The 25,704-nt window shown below is 43.2% G+C and overlaps 2 protein-coding genes across 2 annotated transcripts in view; one reads left to right on the forward strand and one right to left on the reverse strand.

Annotated features, from left to right (window-relative positions):
• The window catches only part of CHRDL1 (chordin like 1), a gene marked incomplete at its 5' end in the record, with an annotated part of 114,282 nt that extends 93,945 nt beyond the window's left edge, over positions 1–20,337 (reverse strand). Inside the window, one exon of the mRNA XM_081336438.1 lies at positions 19,950–20,337. Coding sequence (XP_081192564.1) covers positions 19,950–20,337 — 388 coding nt within the window. The remainder of the gene's footprint in view (positions 1–19,949) is intronic.
• Positions 16,803–25,704, forward strand: part of PAK3 (p21 (RAC1) activated kinase 3) — a 90,321-nt gene continuing 81,419 nt past the window's right edge. The window contains exon 1 of the mRNA XM_081336696.1: positions 16,803–16,916. The gene's annotated coding sequence lies outside the window, so the exon portion shown is untranslated. The remainder of the gene's footprint in view (positions 16,917–25,704) is intronic.

Here is a 25,704-nt window from a genome sequence, read left to right on the forward strand (position 1 = left end):
TGTAGCTTGGTTGTTTCCTTGCAGACGTTTCGTTTACCTAACTTAGGTAACCCCATCAGTGCTTGCAGGGAGTGGGGTTTACTCTGTCTGTAGACAAGTCAGCATTGGTGAGAGCATTGTTGGTATTTTCACCTTACCTGGTTGGATAATGAAACATCTGCCAGAAAGTTGAGAGAACACCAAGGACCCCACAGTTCAGTCCTGAGCTACAGATATTCTGCTCTCTCTATCTCCTCTGCTGTTGGAGAAAGAACAGAAAGGGTTGTGCACACAGGAGGATTGGGAGAGAAGATCTTGCTTTCTTCCGCTTGCTTTGAGACCGGACAGTTTCAAAACTTCCTAGTCTGTTGTCCCAAAGAGAAACTTTCCTGTTTCTCTTTGAAGAGACGTTTCATGAGCTGAAGAAGCTTCTTGGATGAGAAGCGAAACGTCTTCAAAGAGGAACAAGAAAGTCCAGTTTCTGCTCCTTGGTGGAGCAGTGGGCTAATGCCTCCTTAAGTAACACCAGCTGCCTGCAATTAGTGCAGGTTCGCATCCCACCAGGCTCAAGGTTGACTCAGCCTTCCATCCTTCCGAGGTAGGTAAAATGAGGACCCAGATTGTTGGGGGCAATTAAGCTGACTTTGTAATAATGCCGCTTGGGGGTGTGTGTGAAAGCCCTAATAAGCAGGCATATACATAGAATGAAGGCTACTGCTAAGCTTGTAAGCCGCCCTGAGTCTTCAGAGAAGGGCGGGATATAAATGGAATTAAAATAAAATTTAAAAAAAGTTGCCTCGTGAAAAAAGCAAAACCTTTGCGACAACCGTGACCTGCATGACTGAGACTCTCCATAGACATTCTTGCATTCTGTTTTGGCAACTTTAGTTTGAGCTTTTAAGTGCAGCGGTTCAGCAAGAAATTTATTTCAGGTGAAACGTTTAGCCTTTCTGCGGCTCTCTCCTGCCTTGAATGGAGCCTTGTTCAATAAAGTCTTCTTTGTGTCAAGCGTGACTCTTTCTGATTTCATGGGCCCCGTCACCCGTTCTCTGGGCACCAGATGGAAATGTTTGGTTCCAGCTTCCGGTATTTCCCTTTCACAGTATGCCTCTTATGGAGAGCAGGAAAAATAAAAAAATAAAAGAGAAAGAAAAAGGACAGAATAAAAAAATGTTTTATTTTAGAATGGTGTTTTTTTTGGGACTTTCCAGGTTATCCTACCACCCTGGAATTACCTTCTATCTCTCATCAAGATCAGCCAGGATTATCTCAGTGGCAAAACTGGCTGCTATTGTAGCTTGAACTTCTTTTCTGAGCGACAACTTGGCAAAAATTGGTAGTGGTTTTTGAAGCACCGACAGGAGTGGAAAAATCTCATTCTTGGCTTTTTTGTTGCCTTCAAGCCCCGAGTCAGACATTGAATGTGAAGCTCTTCAAGAGATATAGATGAAATAACCATCTGTATATTTAAAGAGATGAATCTTATCTACTGATAGTCCATGATTTACAACCACAATTGAACCGGGATGTTAACAAGGCAGTTGTTAAGTTTTTAAAGGAGAGATTGGACAGCCGTTTGGTACAGAGTCTCCTGCCTGAGCAGGGGGCTGGACTAGAAGACCTCCAAGGTCCCTTCCAACTCTGTTATTCAGTGGAATGGCTTGCCTTGAGAGGTTTAGGTGCTCCATCACTGGAGGTTTTTAAGAAGAGACTGGACAGCCACTTGTCTGAAATGGTCTAGGGCAGGGGTAGGCAGCCTTGGCTCTTTTATGACTGGTGGACTTCAACTCCCAGAATTCCTGAGCCAGCCATGCTGAGGGGAAAGGGAGAGGTTTCCAAGCTGAGCCATGCTGGGCTCAGGAATTCTGGGAGTTGAAGTCCACCAGTCATAAAAGATCCAAGGTTGCCTGCCCCTGGTCTAGGGTCTCCTGCTTGAGCAGGGGGTTGGACTAGAAGACCTCCAAGGTCCCTTCCAGCTGTGTTATTCTGTTAAGTGAATCACCTCTACTTTTACAACCTTTTTTTGCCAGCGTTGTTAAGCGAATCACTGCATTTGTGAAGTGAACCATGTGGTTGTTAAGCGAATCTGGCTTCCCCCATTGACTTTGCTCATCAGAAGCTGTCTGGGAAGGCGATAAAAGGGAGTCACGTGACCTCAGGACAGTGCAACCGTCATAAATGTGAATTAGTTGCCAAGCATCTGAATTTTGACCAAGAGGATGCTGCAACGGTCGTAGCCGTGAAATACGGTCGTAAGTCACTTTTTTCAGTGCTTTTGTAATTTTGAACGGTCGCTAAATGAACTATTGTAAGTCGAGGACTACAACCAGTAGTTTTGTTTCTACCTGGAAGCTGCTTCTGGACTTTTTGCTCAAAATTGAAAAAAAAATGAAAGTTTGATTTTGGGCTTTGACGATGATATTGTTTTGTTATTATATGAAAATATCGTGAAATGTAAAGCAAAAATTGATTTATTTCTTTGGGGGGGTATTTTATTGCCCTGAAAAAGAGTTGCAGGTCATCACTATTTTTCCTCTTCCTTTGCATTTTTTTTTCTTTTTCTAGGTTTCCTAACTTTTCCCCTGTATTTTTATTTTACAAGGAAACTTAATGAAAATTGAAAATAAGACGTAGATGAAATAGAGGGAGCAAAGTTTTGTCGCCATAAAATGAACGCTATCCTTTGAGACGACACAGAAGAACGGTCTCTTTGAATGTTTTCTTAACTTTCTTTCTTTCTTTCTTTCTTTCTTTCTTTCTTTCTTTCTTTCTTTCTTTCTTTTGCAATGCTTGTTTAGTTAACTTTCTGTGCTGGGAAAATTTATTTATTTAATTTTTTAAAAAAACAAAGCCACGGAAAATGACATTTAGAGTATCCTTCTGTTCCAAAGTTGTTCCATATGTTTTATTTTTATTTTATGTAAGTCATCTTGTGAGGGCACAGTGTCTTGGGAGACGTAAAAGAATATTGATCCATCTGTCCATGCAAGAAGATATGCAGACTGGTTTTATATAAAACCACCACTAATATATATATTTTTAAGAAACTTGCCTGGTGAGAAGCCATGTCATTGTGTCTAGATCGGGGGTGTCCAACTGAGGTAAATTTAAAACATGTGGACTTCGCCTCCCAGAATTCCATGCTGGTTGATAACTATAGTCATGAGTGTGAAACACATTCATCAATCACTTTTTTCAGTGCCACTGTAACTTTGAACGGTCGCTAAATGAACGGTGGTAAGTCAAGGGCTAACTGTATGCCAGACCTGCACACTAGCCCAAAATTCAGAAAGGAATCGAGAACAATTCGATTAGGGTCCTCCCAGGCCCCAAAACAAACAACGATAATTGTTAAACCGTAATGATAATTATTGCAGCTGTAACCGACACACACAGATACCACCTCCCCTGAAATTTACCTTAAGACAACTCTACTGAAACACACACACACACACACACACACAGAGAGAGAGAGAGAGAGAGAGACAGAGAGACAGAGAGAGACAGAGACAGAGAGAGAGAGACAGAGAGAGAGAGAGAGAGACAGACAGACAGACAGACAAATACATACAGATTTTTTTTATAAAACTTCTAGCCCAGGAAGAAATACAGCTGGTTTACAATCCCTCCATTGTTTCTCAGCCTTTCCATTTTTTTTTCTTTGAAAAATTGGGGAAATACCTCCTGTTGATCCTGATGGGCTAAGGTTCCAGATACCCGAGCTTAGCCCAGCAGTCTTATTTTCATATTCCCTAATAATTGATGGATCTTAATTTCCTCTAACTGGATCCTTCTGACTGCTGTGGGGGGGTCACTGCCTCCTCCTTCTTTTCGATTCCCCTGTTCTCTGAGATTTATACTGCCGGTTGAAAATGCGCACAAAAGTTTATAAAAGATTGCTAGAAAAATGCATCTGTTAGGGAAAAGCTGGGAAAAAGAAGATAGGTATGTGTGTTTAGTTTAAAATTCAATTTTTTTGGAAAACTAATATAGTTGGCATTCATTTCTACACCCCTATTTTCCGTTTCAGTCTGATCCCGAAGGTGCTTTTTTTCCAGGAGGCAACTGGACTTTCTTGTTTTTCTTTGAAAATGTTTTGCTTCTCATCCGAGAAGCTTCTTCAGCTCTGACTGGATGGTGGGGAATGGAAGGATTTATATTCCTTGCGGATAGCTGGCCATTTGCCTTCTTTTAGCATCCTTAAGGCAACTTGGAGGCTTATCTGTGTCTTCAGGGTAACACCTGAGTAGTGCAAATGGGTGTGAAGCCTTCTTGGAACTGCTGAAAGGGTTGTGTTGTGGAGTTGTTTCCTTTTGCAGGATGTTTTCTGCCCTGTGTCCTTTCACTGTGGAACACAGGGTCCAGGCTTGTTGGAGATAAGTCCTCGACTTACAATAGTTCGTTTAGTGACTGCTCGAAGTTACAGCGACGCTGAGAAAAGTGACTTAAAGTGAGATAAGTCACTTTTCCCCCAGTGCCATTGTAACTTCAAAAGAGCACCAAACAAACAGTTGTAAGTCCAGGGCTACCTGTATAAAGGAGACTTGGAAATTCACCTTGCAGTTTCCCGTATTCGGTATATCCCAAAAGCAGCATTCAAGATACCTTCCTAAAATCGGTGTCGTTCTTTCTCCCTAATCTCACCCAGCCATGCAAAGCTCGACCTCCTTTTTCCATCCCTAGAGTTTTACTTTGTTCCCTCTGCCGTCCGTCTGGCAAACTCGCTAGATTGGTTTGTCTCGCTATGCACATATATACATAACCTGAACTAGACTGTGTTGTTTCTCTGTGTCATATAATACATGTGGGTATATGCACCGTTCTGTGTTTGTTTATTTTTGTCATGTTTATGTAGTGTGTATCGGAGGTGGTGACCCTTTCAGATGCAATGAAATTTCATTTTAATGTATGCTGATTAGTGTACATTCAAACTGACAACAAAGTTGTTATTCTATTCTATTCTATTCTATTCTATTCTATTCTATTCTATTCTATTCTATTCTATTCCATTCCATTCCATTCCATTCCATTCCATTCCATTCCATTCCATTCCATTCCATTCCATTCCATTCCATATGGTCTATTCTATTCTATTCTATTCTATTCTATTCTATTCTATTCTATTCTATTCTATTCTATTCTATTCTATTCTATTCTATTCTATTCTATTCCATTCCATTCCATTCCATTCCATTCCATTCCATTCCATTCCATATGGTCTATTCTATTCTATTCTATTCTATTCTATTCTATTCTATTCTATTCTATTCTATTCTATTCTATTCTATTCTATTCTATTCTATTCTATTCCATTCCATTCCATTCCATTCCATTCCATTCCATATGGTTTATTCTATTCTATTCTATTCTATTCTATTCTATTCTGTTCTGTTCTGTTCTGTTCTGTTCTGTTCTATTCTATTCTATTCTATTCTATTCTATTCTATTCTATTCTATTCTATTCTATTCTATTCTATTCTATTCTATTCTATTCTATTCTATTCTATTCCATTCTATTCCATTCTATTCTACTCTACAGTATTCTATTCTATTCTACTCTACTCTATACTCTACTCTACAGTATTCTATTCTATTCTATTCTATTCTATTCTATTCTATTCTATTCTATTCTATTCTATTCTATTCTATTCTATTCTATTCTATTCTATTCTATTCTATTCTATTCTATTCTATTCTATTCTATTCTATTCTATTCTATTCTATTCTATTCTATTCTATTCCATTCTATTCCATTCCATTCCATTCCATTCCATTCCATTCCATTCCATTCCATTCCATATGGTCTATTCTATTCTATTCTATTCTATTCTATTCTATTCTATTCTATTCTATTCTATTCTATTCTATTCTATTCTATTCTATTCTATTCTATTCTATTCTATTCTATTCTATTCTATTCCATTCCATTCCATTCCATTCCATATGGTTTATTCTATTCTATTCTATTCTATTCTGTTCTGTTCTGTTCTGTTCTGTTCTGTTCTGTTCTGTTCTATTCTATTCTATTCTATTCTATTCTATTCTATTCTATTCTATTCTATTCTATTCTATTCTATTCTATTCTATTCTATTCTATTCTATTCCATTCTATTCTACTCTACAGTATTCTATTCTATTCTACTCTACTCTATACTCTACTCTACAGTATTCTATTCTATTCTATTCTATTCTATTCTATTCTATTCTATTCTATTCTATTCTATTCTATTCTATTCTATTCTATTCTATTCTATTCTATTCTATTCTATTCCATTCTATTCCATTCTATTCTACTCTACAGTATTCTATTCTATTCTACTCTACTCTATACTCTACTCTACAGTATTCTATTCTATTCTATTCTATTCTATTCTATTCTATTCTATTCTGTTCTACAGTATTCTACTCTACTCTACAGTATTCTATTCTATTCTATTCTATTCTATTCTATTCTATTCTATTCTATTCTATTCTATTCTATTCTATTCTATTCTACAGTATTCTACTCTACTCTACAGTATTCTATTCTATTCTATTCTATTCTATTCTAGTCTAGTCTAGTCTAGTCTAGTCTAGTCTAGTCTAGTCTAGTCTAGTCTAGTCTACAGTATTCTACTCTACTCTACAGTATTCTATTCTATTCTATTCTATTCTATTCTATTCTATTCTATTCTATTCTATTCTATTCCATTCCATTCCATTCCATTCCATTCCATTCCATTCCATTCCATTCCATTCCATTCCATTCCATTCCATTCCATTCCATTCTATTCTATTCTATTCTATTCTATTCTATTCTATTCTATTCTATTCTATTCTATTCTATTCTATTCTATTCTATTCTATTCTATTCTATTCTATAGAATTCTACTCCTCTTCTCTTCTCTTCTCTTCTCTTCTCTTCTCTTCTCTTCTCTTCTCTTCTCTTCTCTTCTCTTCTCTTCTCTTCTCTTCTCTTCTCTTCTCTTCTCTATCCTATCCTATCCTATCCTATCCTATCCTATCCTATCCTATCCTATCCTATCCTATCCTATCCTACTTTGCTTTCTGGTTCGCCCCCCCCCAAAGTTCCACAACCCTGCCCTCTTCCCTTCTTTCATTGTCCTCCCCCCACCCCTATGACCTGCTTTGGGTGCAAGCGACTAACGGAGCGGAGCGCAGCATTTGATCACTGCAAACGGGGATCAAATGGCCGGGAATGAAAATGCTGTAACTCCACACCGGCAACTGGATCCTTCACCTCTCTCTCTTTCTTCGCCCCTTCTCGGTCGGGGAGGCTTCCTCGTGAAAGCGATCTTTGCATATCCCCTTACAAAACCTGTTTGTCTTCCCGGGGGCCGGGCTGCAAAACAAAGCTTTTTTTTTTTTGAAGTGGATTTGAAAGGCCACCGACTGTTTTAATCCCGTTTAAAACTGGGCAGTGAATTTGTGCAAAAAGCGCACCAGCCCCTTTTTCTGGGTTGCTGCTCTGAATCTTGAAGAATCCATGATCCACTTGTGGGTTTATTCCCAATAAGCTATACAGGTAGTCCTCGACTTCAAGGGTCCTCAACCGTGGCAACTTTAAGAGTTGACCTCAGAAACTTGTAACATGTCTTGCCTTGGAAACCCTGTCTCATGAAATGAAGGAAAATAACGCCCCCCCCTTTAATTTAAATTTATCCATTTATTCTTCAAATCAGTCTTCCGCAACTTGGATCCCTATCCAGATGTATATCAGTATGTGGAATCAGTATTGAGATATTATTGCGCTGCGATAAAATGTTAAATTCAACCAGCATTCAAAGGCAGCTCTAATGAAATATGATCGCAGTGTAGTCCAGGGGCCATTAAGGACAATCTGATAGTCTGATGACGGTGCTTAATTGAAGCGTGTTAATTTTCATATTTAAATCTTGAAGAATCCATGATCCACTTGTGGGTTTATTCTCAATAAGCTATACAGGTAGTCCTCGACTTCAAGGGTCCTCAACCGTGGCAACTTTAAGAGTTGACCTCAGAAACTTGTAACATGTCTTGCCTTGGAAACCCTGTCTCATGAAATGAAGGAAAATAACGCCCCCCCCCTTTAATTTAAATTTATCCATTTATTCTTCAAATCAGTCTTCCGCAACTTGGATCCCTATCCAGATGTATATCAGTATGTGGAATCAGTATTGAGATATTATTGCGCTGCGATAAAATGTTAAATTCAACCAGCATTCAAAGGCAGCTCTAATGCAATATGATCGCAGTGTAGTCCAGGGGCCATTAAGGACAATCTGATAGTCTGATGACGGTGCTTAATTGAAGCGTGTTAATTTTCATATTTAAATATCATGATGTTAAAATACAGCTGGGGGAAAAAAGGAAAAGCATATGAGAACTCGGTGGGACATATTTCTCAATAAATATATTTGGAGCTGTATGGATAGGCTATAAAAAGACAAATTTTGTTCCATTAATTTGCTTAAAAATTTGCACAGCCACAATTGAGCCTAAAATTTCCGTTGTCGAGCGAGACAGTTGCTAGGTGAATTTTGCCCCATTTTCTTGCCACAATTGTTAACTGAATCACTGCAATTGTTACGTGAGCAACATGATAAGTAAACGGTTTCTCCATTGACTGTGTTTGTCGGAAGGTTGCAAAATGTGATCACATGACCCCGGGACACTGCGACCGTCATAAAAAGGAGTCAGTTGCCAAGTGCCTGAATTTGGATCATGTGACCACAGGGATGCTGCAAAGGTTGTGTGAGAAAGGGTTCTGTCCAGTGGTGGGATTCAGCCGGTTCGCACCAGTTTGGCAGAACCGGTAGCTAATTTTTTTGTTGCCCAGGCCCAGAATGGACTTCCGGAAGTGGCATCCACACAGAGAACCGGTTGTTCACCTATTCGAATCCCACCACAGTCACTAAATGGACTGCTGTAAGTTGAGAATTACTCATATATGGCTTCTTATTTTTTATAAAAAATGCTGCATTGTTTACAATATGATTCATGCAACAATTCAAGTCCTGCATTAAAATGTATGTCAAAACATGGTACGAAACATACAAATGAAGCAATAAAATAAAGCAATAATGACAAGAAAAGCAAGAAAAGTTACAAATATCACAGTAGGCAACACCTAATTAAGGGAAATAAAAGGTTTTCTCAAAAAGGCTTTAAACATTTTTCCTGTTCCAAAACTAATGATAATCTATGATTAAGGGAAAGGGTTAGTATATAAAAATGATTTGGGGTTAATGACCTGTTTATGGAATTTTTTGGGGGGGAGGGAATGCCTACATTGTAACAGTGATATAAATGTGTGTATAAACTGTGGATCTTTTGTGAATTTCTTCGTAGAGGTTTCCTATCCACTGTCTGTTGAAATGGACTTGCTTTAGCTCTGTATTCTTTTTATTTTATTATGCAAAGCAGCATCATATTTTAGCTTGTCCCATGAAAATAAAGAGAAACTGGGTGCATTCAGTTGTTAAATATTCTCTTGTACAGCTTCCTTAAAATGGATGGAGCAGGCTGCACCCATAACTTGATGACCACATCAGCACAATCTTGATGTGTTACATGCATCCATCCATTGCATATAAATAACAGATAGGAGAGCTTCATGGTCTAGCTGTGGCCACCTTTTTAACTCTGTTTGGCTCTCCTTGATGATGCTGAGACTCTGGAAAGGGTGCAGAGAAGAGCAACAGAGATGATTAGGGGATTGGAGGCTAAAACATAGGAAGAACAGTTGCAGGAATTGGGTATGTCTAGTCTGTTGAAGGATGGGACGCGGTGGCTCAGTGGGTTAGGACGCTGAGCTTGTCGATCAGAAGGTTGGCAGTTTGGCGGGTCGAATCCCGAGTGCCGCGTAACAGAGTGAGCGCCTGTTACTCGTCCCAGCTTCTGCCAACCTAGCAGTTCGAAAGCACATAAAAATGCAAGTAGAAAAATAGGGACCACTACAGTGGGAAGGTAACAGCGTTCCGTGCGCCTTTGGCGTCTAGTCATGCCGGCCACATGACCACAGAGACGTCCTCGGACAAGCACTGGCTCTTCGGCTTTGAAACGGAGATGAGCACCGGCCCCTAGAGTCGAAAACGACTAGCACGCATGTGCGGGGGAACCTTTACCTTTACCTTTACCTTTAGTCTGTTGAAAAGAAGGACTAGGGGGGGACATGATAGCTGTATTCCAGTATTTGAGGGGCTGCCACAAAGAAGAAGGGAGTCAAGCTATTCTCCAAAGCACCAGAAGGCAGGAAAAGAAACAATGGATGGAAACTAATCAAGGAGAGAAGCCACCTGGAATTAAGGAGAAATTTCCTAATGGTGAGAACAGTGGAATCTGTGGTATGCCTTGCTTCAGAGGTTGTGGATGTCCCAGCACTGGAGGCTTTTAAGAAGAGACTGGATGGCCACTGGTCTGAAATAAGGTATAGGGCAGACATGTCAAACTTGTGATGTCATGTGACCTTGCGCGATGTATCGGAGCTTTTCCCCCATTGCCAGCAATGGGGTGGGTGTGGTTTCATCATGATGCGTCCGGCCCACGGGCCAGCGATTTGACACCCCTGTTATAGGGTCTTCTGCTCAAGTGGGGGTTGGACTAGAACAGGGGTCCCCAATCCCCGGTCCATGGACCAGTACCAGGCCGCAGCATGCCAGCAACCGGTCTGCACAAACAAGCAAAGCCCCATCTGCAGGATGCAGGCAGCACACAAAACCACGCCCCCTCCGGTCCGCAGAAAAACCTCTCTCCACGGAACCGGTCCCTGATGCCCAAAAGATTGGGGACCTCTGGACTAGAAGACTTCCAAGGTCTCTTCCAATTCTGTTATTCTACGCTCCTGTTTGGGACAATATCTAGATTTCCCAGCTAGCTGAGAAGGAATGGGTAGTTCCTGTATATTTGGAGAACATCAGTTGGGGAAGATTACTGTAGCGGAACGTCTATGGAGATTCTCCATCATCCAGGTCTTGGTTGTTCAAAGGTGCTTTTTCAAAAGGCAACCGGGCTTTCTTGGATTTGTCTTTGAAAATATTTCTCTTCTCATCCAAGAAGTTTCTGGACAAAACCAAGAAAGTCCAATTGCCTTTTGAAAAGCAGCTGTGGGATTGTAGTGGAATACATGATGTAAGGCAAAAAAAAAAAAAGAAAAGAAATATGCCAGGGTCCCCAACCCCCAGGCCCCCATGTAGAAGAAGTCTTGCTGGAAAGGAAAAAAGACCCATAGCCTCAGGGGAGTCCAACCGTGGCAACTTCAAGACTTGTGGACTTCAACTCCCAGAATTCCCCAGCCAGCACACATCTGAGAAAAAAAAGGCTAAGATTAGGAAACACTGGTCTACAAGGAGACCAAGTAGCATTCCTATTATTAATTTTGGGATCTGGGAGCTGACAGAAAAAGCAAGGAGAACTGTAAAGTTTTTGAATCAACCTTTTTGAACCCCACTTTGGTCTCCTGGGCCCGGGGCTAGCAAACATTTCTACTACTTATGCATGACCAGCTGTCGGGGATGAGGAGAATTGGGACATTCAATCTGTGGTTATCTATCGTGACAGGTTTCCTTATCTCTCAAGTCCTTTGCAGCAGACAAAGGTTGTGCATGGAGACTAGACCAAGGATCTCTTTGGATGGAAGATTGCACCAGGTTGGGGGGGGGGGGTTGTGTGTGTGTGTGTGTGGGGAGAGGTGGGCTAGAGTTTTATGATTCCCTTATCAGGAGGGGCTGCTGACTGTGCCCAGGTTGTCACGACAACCAGCCCTGATGCAAAGCTGTTCTGAAAAAGTCTGAACCTCCAGCATCTAACCAGCCCCTTAAGCTCTCAGCAGATGCTCCGCTCCCCTCCAGCCAATCACAACCCAGCTGGGAAACCATGACATCATAGTCCACAGCCAGTCCAAAACTTGACTGTTGAGTTTTCCACGCTATTCCTGCTCCCTTTTTTCCCCAAATGCATCCTCTGTCGTAAAGCATCTTCGTCCGTGTGAAGCACATAGGCAAAGAAGGCAAAATAAAATAAAATAAACACAAGGCTACCACCACCACCACCACCACCACCACCACTACTACTACTACTACTCCACCACCACTACTACTAGTAGTAGTCTCTTAGGATTGCTGTCTGATCCTTTGTGCGGCTGGTAGGTTAAAAAGATAGTCATCATCACAGACACCAGGAAAGATAACTTTTCTGAGATAACTTGGATCCTGTTTAAGAGTTCTCAACAGCCCTGATGGGTTGCAGGAAGAACAGGGAAGCTGCTTGTTATGTGATCAGAGATGTTCTCCCCATTTAGCCTCAAAGGGTTTTGCTATATGTTCATGCGGTTGCACTGAACAACACACAAAATAAGAAGGATCTTTACGTTCTCTTCCTTTTAAACAGATTTGGGAACTACAATCTGCATAACTTGTTCCACATTTTTTTTATTTGTTTGTTTAACATAATATAACGCTGGCTGGTTCTGTGATTTACGCAATCATTCCAGTGTCTCTATTTACATTTATATGTGACCATCCACCATAATATATATATATATATATATATATATATATATATATATATATATATATATATATATATATATATATATATATATATATATATATATATATATATATATATATATATATATATATATATATATATATATATATATATATATATATATATATATATATATATATATATATATGTATACCTCCCATCCACCTATCTATCCCTTTACTGGTAGATATTTAAATGATTTTGCAGGAGAAGGTGCCCAGGAAAACAGTAGCTTCTAACATCATTTGGATTGACAATTTTATCAGATCTCTAGGTGGGTTTATTTCCCTCTCCCAAAACAAGACTGGAACAAAGAAATGGGCAGGGCAGGACCAGAATAACAGAGCTGGAAGGGACCTCAGAGGTCTTCCAGTCCAATCTCTCGCTCAAGCAAGAGACCCTACTAGACTATCTCAGACAAACAACTGTCCAATCTCTTCTTAAAAGCTTCCAGTGTTGGAACATCCACAAGTTCTGGGAGCAAGCTGTCCCACTGATTGATTGTTCCAACTGTCAGAAAATTTCTCCTTAGTTCTAGGTTGCTTCTCTCTTTGATTAATTTTAATCCATTGCTTCTTATTCTGCCTTCAAGTGCTTTGGAGAATAGGTTAATTTATTTTGTTGATATATAATGTGATCCTTTCTTGTTTTGTATAGTTTAAGGGTCCATTCAAAAGCAATCAGCTTAAATCTAAACCCAGTGCGTGCTTCGACACCTGCTGAGACTGGTCAGTATGCACCTTGGTAAGATTTTGTATGGTTTATCAACTGATCTGATTTAGCTAACTTAAGGTTTCTGTCTTGTGGAAACCCAGAAAACAGATGAATTAAGCATGCGGTGCTAATGCAACCTATTAAGTATTTGTCAGAATAGAACTGGAAGGGACCTTGGAGGTCTTCTAGTCCAACCCCCTGCTCAGGCAGGAGACCCTATACCATTCCAGACAAGTGGCTGTCCAGTCTCTTCTTAAAAACCTCCAGTGTTTGGAGCACCCACAACTTCTGAAGGCAAACCGTCCCACTGATTAATTGTCCTCACTCTTAGGAAGTTTCCTATTCCTTGTATATTCCTTATACCAAAATAAGACTATTTTGTTGGCAACTGTTGAAGCAGCTTTCAAGGTTTCTCAAGGCTGCATCCTGGCCATGATGCCCCCAAATGGTCTATCCTTGGTTGATGAGAATGCTTCTGCCTCTCCCCTACCACCCCTCCCCAATTTTAAGATTTGCTGGGGTCTTCCTAAGAAAAGGACATGGGGATCACAGCAGTATTTGGATGATTTCCCCACATCCAGAAAACAAACAAAAATAAGCTGAAGTAATAAGGAATGTCACACATTCTGAGAAATGGTAGCTTTTTTGTGACTAGGCAACGCTCCCTCATGGCTGTCATTTGTTCCCAATGTCTCCAAACACCAAAGACGTCAGCCTCCTGTAAAATATCCTTTTCACTGCCAACTTAAGAAACAGACGGAGCCAAAATCTGTGCAGTGGAGTTCCTTGGAATTTTAAGAGCATGTCATGGGCGCCCACAAGAAGATGGATGGTGAATGGTGGATGAGGTCAATGGAGTTATCAACAGAATAACAGACTTGGAAGGGACCTTGGAGGTCTTCTAGTCCAACTCCCCATTCAGGCAGGAAACCTCATACCATGTCAGACAAATGGTTGTCCAATCTCTTCTTAACAACTTCCAGTGTTGGAGCATTCAAAACTTCTGGGGGCAAGTCGTTCCACTGATTAATTGTGCTCACTGTCAGGAAATTTCTCCTTAGTTCCAGGTTGCTTCTCTCCTTGATTAGTTTCCATCCATTGCTTCTTCTCCTGCCTTCAGGTGCTTTGGAGAATAGCTTGACTCCCTCTTTTTGGGGCCACCCCTGAGATATTGGACCACTGCTATCATGTCCCCCCTAGTCCTTCTTTTCATTAAACTGGACATACCCCAATTCCAGCAACCGTTCTTCATATGTTTCAGCCTCCAGTCCCCTAATCATCTTTGTGGCTCTTCTCTGCACTCTTTCTAGGTCAGTCACAAATACTTCATTTCCCAGAAGACCAAGTGCTGAGGTCTCTCCTCGTTGGCCTTCTCTGGCCTTCAACCAACTCCAATTTTTTGTGTCTGACATATTTCCGAGCAAAGCATTAGGCAACAGCCACCCATCTTGGACAGTAATGATTGTGTTGCCCATTTTAACCAATAGGAACAAAAAAGTGTCTTACTTTGCTTTGTTGTGTGCCTGACTTAACTGATATGAACATAAGCCCAGGAAGCACCAAAGTAAGTTCCAGAGAGACACTGACATTGGGGGACATCTTGGTTTCTACACTTGTGTAGCTCTGTCTCCTCAAGAACCTCAGAAGAACTGCTGTGGATCAAGAGCATAAATCTTCCTACTCTGGAACTTCTCATTTCCAGCATTTGCCAAGCAAATAGTTTTGGAAGCCAGTTGATATTCAGGCATAGACTGCTTTGTTCCTGGCAGCCGTAGGTTACCTCCGCACTGTATAAAATCAGTTGAAGATCTGGCGGCTCCATTCATACAACCTACTAAGGCTTATTCCGTTTAACCCTGATTATTTCTGGGAAGAGAACACACTGGGCAAACCCAGTCTGCTGGGTTAGATTATATTTCATCCCTTGTGTGAATATGGATTCATCCAATTGCTGGTGAGCATGTTGGTTTAAGTACACCTGTGTCCTAGCAGGAGATCTAATTCGGGCTTCTGTTCTTTAGGTGAACCCAAAACATGGTTCCTCAGCTGGCTTGGGGCGCAGTGAGATATTGTTTGTATATTGTGTGTAGTATTAGGTAACATTAGATTTGTGAAGCATGGCAAGGCAACGCCGTCAACTCTATAGTCTCGAGAGGTTTCAACATAGCAACATAAATCCCTTAATGTCAAAGTTTCAGCACCATCAGAAATGTTCCCCATGATGAATGTTAACGCTTCTTCAGATTGCTCTGCAATTAATGCTCCAAGGTGGGCCACCTGTTCTGTTCCAGAAGACGTCCATTTTTATGTGCTTATGTCTGGTGCAGAGCAAGACAGGTTTTTCAGAAAATTAAAAGAAACCCCAGCTTATTCAGATGCTCACAATTCTGCTTTCCTGTCTTCCTTGTTGGTATATATATATATATTTAAAATGGTTTTAAAGTGGACACTGGCCATAAAATGCCCCCGGCTGATTGAAGCAGCAGATATTGGCTGTTGTATCATTGGGTAGAAGGGAGCAAACTTGCAGGTTTGGCTGGATTCTGGAGAAAGTCTCGTGTTCTCTCTTTCAGAGGGAGAGAAACTTGACAAACAGAATTCCAAACCACTAGGCAAGACTTTCAAAATCTTGTTTTAAATTTGGACAGGCCAACTGAAAATTTCCTCAAATGTTCTGGTGCATTGAGTTGCTTATGTCTTTGCCTTCTGAAATTAGGCTCTTTTTAAGAGGGGAATAAAAATGTTCTAGTCCTCTTGAGTACAGAGCAGTACATACTAGCCCCACATGATCTGGTTTTTGCCTTCCCTCCTTCCTTCCTTCCTTCCTTCCTTCCTTCCTTCCTTCCTTCCTTCCTTCCTTCCTTCCTTCCTTCCTTTATTGCAGGAAGGGGATATTGTTTCCTTGGAGGGTTCCCTAAATGCTCTTCTAATCTTGGCAGCACACCCCCCCTCCCCGCTCTGCTTCCCTTTTGCAGGGAAAAGATATTCTTTCCTAGCTAAATTGGAGGCTCCATGCTAGCCCCACATGATCTGGTTTTTGCATCTCTTCCTCCTTTCCTTTCCTTTTTCATTCATTTACTCCCTTCCCTTCCCTTTTTCCAGAGAGGGGATATTCTTTGGAGGGTCTTGGAGGGTCCCCCGAATGCTCTTGGAATCTGCACCACCTCCCCTCTTTGGTCTTCTGGCTGCTGGGGCTTTCTTTGCTGACTGGGGCGAAGGGGGGCGGGGGGGGGGAAAGAAAAGAGCCTTGTGCCTTACGTAAGGCTCAATTTCCAACCCTCCGGCTGAATTCAAGTTTCTGCCCTGGGTCCCCCTCCTTGCAGTTCTGGAAGCTGCCGGTCTTTGAAACATAAGATTTGTCGACTCCGGCTCTGCCAGTGCTATTAGTAGTATTATTATCTGCTTCCCTGCAGCCAATCCGGGCTGTGGAAACCTGATGACAGCATGAGCTAGGGAACAGCAAGGAGGCACTGAGGCATCCCAGCTATTAATGCTGCTTTGGAGGTCAGGAGTGGCTTTTGGGGGAAGGAAGACCCTGGGATGGACTAAGCCAGGCGCGTGCCTTCCTCCGGCGGCCCGCTCCTCCCTCGCCTCCTCTCTCCTGCATGCCCAGGTGGGGCGTTTGTTTCTCGGGGTCTTTTTCCTTCCTCCAAGGGGTGGATGGTCTGGAAGCAGTATGACAGGACACACTGCAGGTAATGCCTCCCCTCCACCCTTTCCACCCTATGTCTCCCCCTCCCTCCCTCCCTCCCCCCATTCCCCCCCTTCCACACCTGCTGTCCAAGGCCCCAAGTGTTTGTGCTGGGTGGCCTCTGTGCCTGACAAAAGAAGGGAGACGGCAGGGCAGACAATGTTCGACATGGAGGGGAGTGGGGGGAGGGTAAACACACCTCTGGCAAGCAGGGTGGGTGGGGGGCTTTCTTCTCTGTTACAAAGCCCGGGGTTTTCCTTCCAACGCAAGGCTTGGCGTTTCACTCCTTGGCTGAAGGGAGGGTCTTTCCCTCCCTCCCTTCCTTCCTTCCTTCCTTCCTTCCTTCCTTCCTTCCTTCCTTCCTTCCTTCCTTCCTTCCTTCCTTCCTTCTTTCCTTCCTTCCTTCCTTCCCTCCCTCCCTCCCTCCCCCCCTCTCTTTCTTTCTTTCTTTCTTTCTTTCTTTCTTTCTTTCTTTCTTTCTTTCTTTCTTTCTTTCTTTCTTTCTCCTTTGTTCCTTCGTTCCTTCCTTCTTTCCTTCCCTCCCTCCCTCCCTCCCCCCTCTCTTTCTTTCTTTCTTTCTTTCTTTCTTTCTTTCTTTCTTTCTTTCTTTCTTTCTTTCTTTCTTTCTTTCTTTCTTTCTTTCTTTCTCTTGCTTTCTTCCTTTCCTTCTCGAATGACGTCTCCCTTGCTGCTGCCTGGCGTGTGATCACAGATGTCATAGCTGAAGTAGTTTCGGTGGCTGCATGTCAGGAGCTAACAATACCAGGCTTTGATCTAGAGGCAGGAGGGTGGGTGGGTGGGTGCCTGGCAGTCTTCTTCCCAGATGTCTGGCCAACATGCCTTCGAAACGCACCTGCCTCCAGCTTGCTCCTGGAAGGGGAGGACCCCCCCACCCCCACCCCCAATGGAGAGAGTGGGGAGCCCTTGGCTTGGCTCCCAGGTGTGTGACTCATTCCTGCTCCCCAAAGAAGGGGGGAATTGTTTTCCTGGCTGCCCCTTTGTCCCCGAGCTGTGTGCCATTCTATTATCCAACCGGGGAAGCTGCCTCTGCCGATTGTTTTGCACAAACAGCCTCTTCCCTTCCACGTCTGCCTTCAGCATCCAGAGGCAGGGCTTTTACTCTTGAGGTGGGACCCACCGCAGGGCTGATTGCTGGAAAGGGAAGCAAATCCGGGGGTCCACAGAGAGGAAAGCCGAGGCTAAACGCAGTGTTGCAAAGCTTGAGTTGGGATTGTCTCCCCAGTCCATGGACCTGAAGCTCTATGGAGAACGGCCTGCATTTCCCAATGGTTCATTCCTAATGTCTCACAAAGGGGCGTCTCTCTCTCTCTCTCTCTCTCTCTCCCCCCTTGTCTCTCTAAAAGCGAGGTTGTTAATATCGCTTGCACTTGCATGCAGCTGGTTTGTTCCAGCCACCATTGGTGGTGCGTGCGCTTTGCTTCTCACCCTCTTGATAAACGCTAAGAAAGAACATGGTGGCTTCTGCCTTAGCTTGCGATCCTCTGGCGGGTTCAGCCTTTGCTTGCTTCTGGCCTGGGAGCTGCCCCAGTTATGCTGTCTCTGCAGTGCCCTGAAGGATGTTCTGGATCAGTGGGGTCAAAGACTAGACGTGGCGGGGATAGGAGCCTCGTGTTTCTCTCTCTGTGTGCGTTTGTGTGTTGGGAGATTCCAACTGACTGTCTTATTGTCGTGTTGGGAGGAGGCTCAGGGAAGGATAATAGCAAACATGGGGCCCTTGTGTGGACTGGCCTCAAGTGGCCCTCGGTGGCCCCTCCTCGATTCAGGCACAATCACGGTATTATTTATTTCTGGATGGCCAGAGGCACAGCTAGTGACAGCAGAGGGGAAGGAAAGGGGAACTGGTGGCTGAGAGGGATGCAAACGAAGCAGCCGGATGGGAAATATGGACCAGGGGATGCATGAGGTGAGGAAACAGAAAGTTTGGGAAGGAGAATGAAGAAGAGTTGGCCCTGGAAGATGGACACCATGGGAAAGGAGATGGGGGCTCTGCAGAATGTGGCTGAGCAAAATAGTAGGAGCCCGTGCTGCAGATGATGGCTGAGATCCTCCCAGACTTGCAAATGAAGGAAAGAGGCAGAAATATTTCCAGAAAAGCAAAGATGGGTGCTTCTGGATTTTGGTTTGGGGTGCTTGGTTATGAGAAGCTTTGAAAGGGCTTCTGTAGAAAGGGTTCAGCGTGAAGCTTGGGCAGTCTTTGATTCACCACCGATCATCAACCGTGCTTCGGTGGTAAGAACTCTGGGGTCTAGATCCAACTTGGTTGCTCCTAGGTGGTCTCTTCTCTGGAAGGGAGGAGAGAAGACGTTGATCCTGCAGGGCCTCTGGCATGGGTGATGGGTCTTCACCGTCTGTTTCGGTGCAATACTTTCTCCTTCAAAACTTAAGACACTCAGGAGCAAAACGTTTCTTCGAGTTGCTGCTTTCTTGCTACAGCGTTTCATTGCAATCTTTTTCTCTGTGTTTGTTTTGCTGATTGTACTCAGTGATCTGATGAACGGAACGAAAGAGGGAGCTCCCAAAAAGTAGAAGAACTCTAGACATTCTTTTTCAAGTGAGAGGTTTCCTTGAATAAAGGGGCCTTGAATAAAAGGGATCCATGCCATTATTTCAAAGGCTGAATTGGGCTGGGGATCTACGATAGCAATCTTTCCATCAGGAATGTCCAGCTTTGGCAACTTTTAAGACCAGTGGACTTTCCCATGGCTGGCTGGAGAATTCTGAGAGTTGAGGTCCACAAGTCTTAAAGCTGCTAAGGTTGGACGCCTCCTTTATATCCTCCTGATAGCGCTAGAGTGTGCATCTTTGAGTGGTGCAGAACCTAGGCATCGAGGCAATTTTCTGATGCTTCTGAAGAAGATGAACTTTGGTGGAATCCTTTGTTTGGGCGAGAGCATCATTTTTTTCACTAGACTTGCACAACATAGTAAAGATGGTAAAAGTGGAGAAGGGTAACTTGTGATTCAGCTTGAAGTGATAACCTCTTTACTGTCTTAGCATGTTGGATCAAACAGGGCACCAATTAAGCCAGCATGTGATTTAATGTTGAGGAACATCAAGTAAGGTGAACACAGCCACTGATCGTTGAGGAACATCAAGTAAAGTGAACACAGCCACTGAGCATTGAGGAACATCAAGTAAGGTGAACACAGCCACTGAGCGTTGAGGAACATCAAGTAAGGTGAACACAGCCACTGAGCGTTGAGGAACATCAAGTAAGGTGAACACAGCCACTGAGCGTTGAGGAACATCAAGTAAGGTGAACACAGCCACTGAGCGTTGAGGAACATCAAGTAAGGTGAACACAGCCATTGAGCATTGAGGAACATCAAGTAAGGTGAACACAGCCACTGAGCATTGAGGAACATCAAGTAAAGTGAAGACAGCCACTGAGCATTGAGGAACATCCTTTCTCCTAGCACCTAGCCATCTCTAATCTTATTTATTTATGTAGTTTCATTTATTTATAAGTTTGTTAGATGCACATCCCACTTTTCTGTGAAGCTCAAGGAGATGGACACAATATTCTCCTCTTCCCATTTTCTCCACAGTACCAACCCGGTTGGATGGGCTGGGCTGAGAGAAGAGAACTGGGCCAAAGTGCCCAGGGAGCTTCTGTGGCTGAGGGTGGGCCATCTCATGGGCTCTTGAGCCGAGGGGGAAGGACTGGCCCAAAGTCATTTAGTGGACTTCTGGGGCTGGGAGTAGAATAGAATCTGGATAGATCACTCCAGCATCTACACCATCCTGATTTTGAATTTGAAAGGGAAGGACTGGCCTGGAGTACTTCCTTGTGTAGAGAGAATAAAGCTGAATCTCCTGAATTTTGCTCCAATACGTTCATCACTCTGGCTTTCACTTCTGTAATAATCATTGCTAGCTTTAGGCCAGTACTTTTCAATCTTGGCAAATTTGCAGATGGGTGGGCTTCAGCTCTCAGAAACTCCCAGGATTCTGGGAGTTTAAATCCTTCCTTCCTTGGTTAGAACAGTTAATCAGAGAAATTAACCAGTGGAATGACTTGCCTCCAGAAGTTGTGGGTGCTCAATCACTGGAGGTTTTTAAGAACAGATTAGACAGCCACTTGTCTGAAATGGTATAGGGTCTCGCTTGAGCAGAGAGTTGGACTAGAAGACCTCCAAGGTCCCTTCCAACTCTGTATTCCTTCCTTCCTTCCTTCCTTCCTTCCTTCCTTCCTTCCTTCCTTCCTTCCTTCCTTCCTTCCTTCCTTCCTTCCTTCCTTCCTTCCGCTTGCACCCATTTTGCATCCATTTTGGAGAAGTTGCTGGTGGTCTGATTTTACCAACTGAGGCAACTACAAGATTTTAGCCCCCATCCTTAACTTATGAGACAAAGCAAATCAATAACAATGGCAATTGTAATATCTGAGATATTAGTCAACAGACATTGAGCAAGAGTAATGGCTGATTTAACTCATCCACAAAGGAGGGGTATGGCATTTCCTTGTTTTATGTTAGGATTTCATATAAAATTATTCCACAGCAAACCACAAAGTTAAAACTCTGAATCTGGCAGAAAGAAAATGGATTAAATGCATAGGCATGGCATTCACAAGACAGTCTTCTGGTCGTATCTGCCCAACATGCCGAAACTGGCTGGTTTTAATGTTGATTGGCCTGGGGGCGGTTTAAAGTACTGCAGGAATTCAGCTCAACTAGCCAAGGAGAGAAGCAACCTAGAGCTAAGGAGAAATTTCCTGACAGCGAGAACAATAAATCAGTGGAATGAGTTTCCTTCAGAAGTTGTGGGTGCTCCAGCACTGTAAGCTTTTCAAAAGAGACTGGACAGCCATTTGTCTGAAATGGGATAGGGTCTCCTGCTTGAGCGGGGGTGGTGGTGGGATAGAAGACCTCCAAGGCCCCTTCCAACTCTTGGATGTCAACTGGATAGTGTAGAATTCAGTATATTGTCTGAACTCAGGAAATCATTAATTCATTAGCCACGGTGACGGTGTGGTACAAATACAGACATAAAAAATATACTTATTTTTATTTTTATTTTTTATTTTAATTCCATTTATATCCCGCCCTTCTCTGAAGACTCAGGGTGGCTTACAAGCTTAGCAGTAGCCTTCATTCTATGTATATGCCTGCTTATTAGGGCTTTCACACACCACCCAAGCGGCATTATTACAAAGTCAGTTTATTGCCCCCAACAATCTGGGTCCTCATTTTACCTACCTCGGAAGGATGGAAGGCTGAGTCAACCTTGAGCCTGGTGGGACTCGAACCTGCACTAATTGCAGGCAGCTAGTGTTACTTAAGGAGGCATTAGCCCACTGCTCCACCAAGGCTCTACTATAGGCTCTACAAAGCCTATAGTAGGTAATAGATGGGGATGCAATCTGAAAATAGCTTGCATTAATTCAGACTGAATTTTTGTCCTTTCTTTGTTCTGGATTCAACTTTTTTTCAGGCAGGCAAGGTCACAATGATCAAAACCCAGAGGGCTTGGCTGGGCTTTTCCACTCCTTACAAAAGCCACTTCCTTCCCAGGCTAACCCACAGCTTGTGGATCTTCTAGTGACCATCCATCCAAGTAGTTACCAAGCTTGTCCCTGCTTAGCTGCTGAGCTTGAACCTAATTGGCCAGATGGTGAGAGACTAATAAAGGGATAATAGAATGACAGAGTTGGAAGGGACCTTGGAGGTCTTCTAGTCCAACCCAAACAAACATCAGTCTTCCTTGGGGCAATAATGTGAACTCACAAATATCTCTACTATAATTTCAGAAAATACTATTTGAAGAGTCATTGGAAAATGAGCTGCATCAGAATACAGGGGGATGGAGGGGGGTGGTGGTTTGGGAAATGCTTGCTTGCAAGACCAAATGACAACTGTCCAGCAAGGGTTGCACTCCTACAAACAAGCTTTCTTTAAATGCATCTTTAAAAAATGTTGGTTTGTAAAGTTCTAACAAATTCCTCTTGAGTTTTGGCTATCATAGACAAATGCAAGCAGTCAGAATAGAGCCGGAAGGGACCTTGGAGGTCTTCTAGTCCAACCCTCTGCCCAGGCAGGAAACCCTATACTGTTTCAGACAAATGGCTGTCCAGCCTCTTCTTAAAAACCTTCAGTGTTGGAGCACCCACAACTTCTGGAGGCAAGTCGTTCCACTGGTTAGTTATTTTTACAATCAATGAAAACAATAGTGAGCAAAATGGAATGGATAGAATGCATACAGGATTCTTCGCTTTGAAGAGGGGGAAGGTTTATCCGAGAAGATCTCGGCCGGGGCTGTTTTTTCACCCCATCTTTTTGTGCGGGGGTTTTCCATGGGGCAGTTGCTGGTGAGCGTGTGCCAGGGAAAACCTGAAGCATGTTCTCTAAAACTGAAGTGTAAGGAGTGACACCAGAAGCTGTGCAAAAAAGGACCCTTTTAAGGCTGACGTGTAAAATGATGTTTGTGTTTTTGAACTGCAGGCAAGCAGCTGCTGCAGGAAGGCAAAGGGTTTTAGGGCTAGGAAAAGGGAAGCAAAGAAGCAAAGCAGAACTCACACAAATTGATCTCCAACTCCAACGAACACACACTGGCACCTATGATTAAAAGGTCAAGGTAAAGGTTCCCCCGCACATGCGCGCTAGTCGTTTCCAACTCTAGGGGCCGGTGCTCATCTCCGTTTCAAAGCCAAAGAGCCAGCGCTTGTCCGAGGACATCTCCGTGGTCATGTGGCCGGCATGACTAGACGCCAAAGGCGCACGGAACGCCGTTACCTTCCCACCGTAGTGGTACCTATTTTTCTACTTGCATTTTTACGTGCTTTCGAACTGCTAGGTTGGCAGTTGATTAGGTTGACACAAAAAAAAAAAACATGTGCAACATTCAGGGACTAGGTTTGGAAGCCTCCCCTGAAAGAGGTAGCGTAATACGTTGTAACTTTACAGGTAGGTAAGGCTGATGGTCTCATTTCTGAAAGTACAAACGAGAATAAACTTGGAAATAATATCTGGCTGAATATTCACAATCAGAATGGGTGAAATATGCACGTCCCTGGAATGGATCGGTTGCTGAGGATACTTGCTTTGGGAAATTTGAGCTGTTTCCATTTGGGACAAGTTACTGTTCCATCTTAAATGCCTTAGGGAGTTTTCCTCCCCCCCACCAAGAAACTCATCATCATCAACTATATTCATCAGGTTGCCTCTTTAGCTTGAACAATTGGTGTCTGGTGTGCCTTTTTCCTCTTCCTTCCTCATTTCCTTTCCTTCTACACTGGAAACCTGCAAACAGGCCTTGACCCCTCCCTTCTCCCCAAATTAACTGTGTTTGAATGGTTCTTTAGGCCTTTTTTAGTGGAAGAAGCAGATCATAATGTTTTAAATATGGAAATTCCCAACATTTGTGGTTTTCGCAGATGTCAATGATCTGGTTGACTGAACTGATTTTAATTTGCCATCATTATGTAAAAGATTTACTTGTCTGTATTGGATTTTATGTAGTAGAAGTTTGGGCTTTGGCTGCATGTAATAATTTAGGTCTGGGTGGATGACTGTTCGGTTTTAAATTAATCAATGGTGGTAGGTTTTTTTTGCTACTCTTGGATACAACCAAACAATCTCCTATGACCTACCAGTTCAAACAAAGAAAAGCAAGCCAAAATCTTTTTTGCCATTTCATGGAACTCTACAGAGGAAAAGGTTTTGGCATCCTTGATGAGAACCTGCAGGATTTTGACAATGTTGCAAGTCCTTCCTTCCTTCCTTCCTTCCTTCCTTCCTTCCTTCCTTCCTTCCTTCCTTCCTTCCTTCCTTCCTCCCTCCCTCCCTCCCTCCCTCCCTCCCTCCCTCCCTCCCTCTCTTTCTTTCTTTCTTTCTTTCTTTCTTTCTTTCTTTCTTTCTTTCTTTCTTTCTTTCTTTCTTTCTTTCTTTCTTTCTTTCTTTCTTCATTGTTCCTCCCTCCATTTCTTCCCTTCTTTCCCCTCTCTCTTCCTCCCTTCCTTTCTTCTCTCCCTCCCTCCCTCTTCCTTTTTCCCCTCACTGTTCCTCCCTCCTTCCTTTCCCTTTCATTTTCCTGTCCCCTTCCTCTTCTCCTTTCCCTTTCGTTCCTTCCTTCCTTCCTCCCTCCCTCCCTCCCTCCCTCTTCCTTCTTTCTTTCCTCATTGTTCCTCTTCCTTTCCTTTCCTTTCCTTTCCTTTCCTTTCCTTTCCTTTCCTTTCCTTTCCTTTCCTTTCCTTTCCTTTCCTTTCCTTTCCTTTCCTTTCCTTTCCTTTCCTTTCCTTTCCTTTCCTTTCCTTTCCTTTCCTTTCCTTTCCCTTTCCCCCCCTCCCTCCCTCCCTTCCCTCCCTCCCTCCCTCCCTCCCTCCCTCCCTCCTTCCTTCCTTCCTTCCTTCCTTCCTTCCTTCCTTCCTTCCTTCCTTCCTTCCTTCCTTCCTTCCTTCCTATTTCAGTGAAAACAGGTAACATCAGCTCAGAAAACCTGCTATTGGCACCCACACTAAGGCAGTATGAAAGGGCATCCCCCCCCGCCCCCGAAGTGCTTTACAGTGGGTCCGTCTGCACTGCAGCTGGCTCAGTGACCATGCAGAAGTTGTGGAAGAACAGCTCCCAGCCTCTCTTCTCACTGTTTGTTCAGGCAGGGCCTGCTGGGACCTGTAGTTTAGCAACCTCCGTTGCAAAAAGAAAAAAAGGAAAAAAAGACTGTGGATTCCAATAGGATAGAATTGGTCTGTTCTGCCCCACAACACCGGCGAGCAGCAGAGACGTTAGCATCTGACTCCCTCTGGCTGGCATTTGTCTTTGCTTGGGCAAAGACAT

Source organism: Vipera berus (assembly GCF_964194415.1).
Source record: "Vipera berus genome assembly, chromosome: 11".
Taxonomy (NCBI): Eukaryota; Metazoa; Chordata; class Lepidosauria; order Squamata; family Viperidae; genus Vipera; species Vipera berus.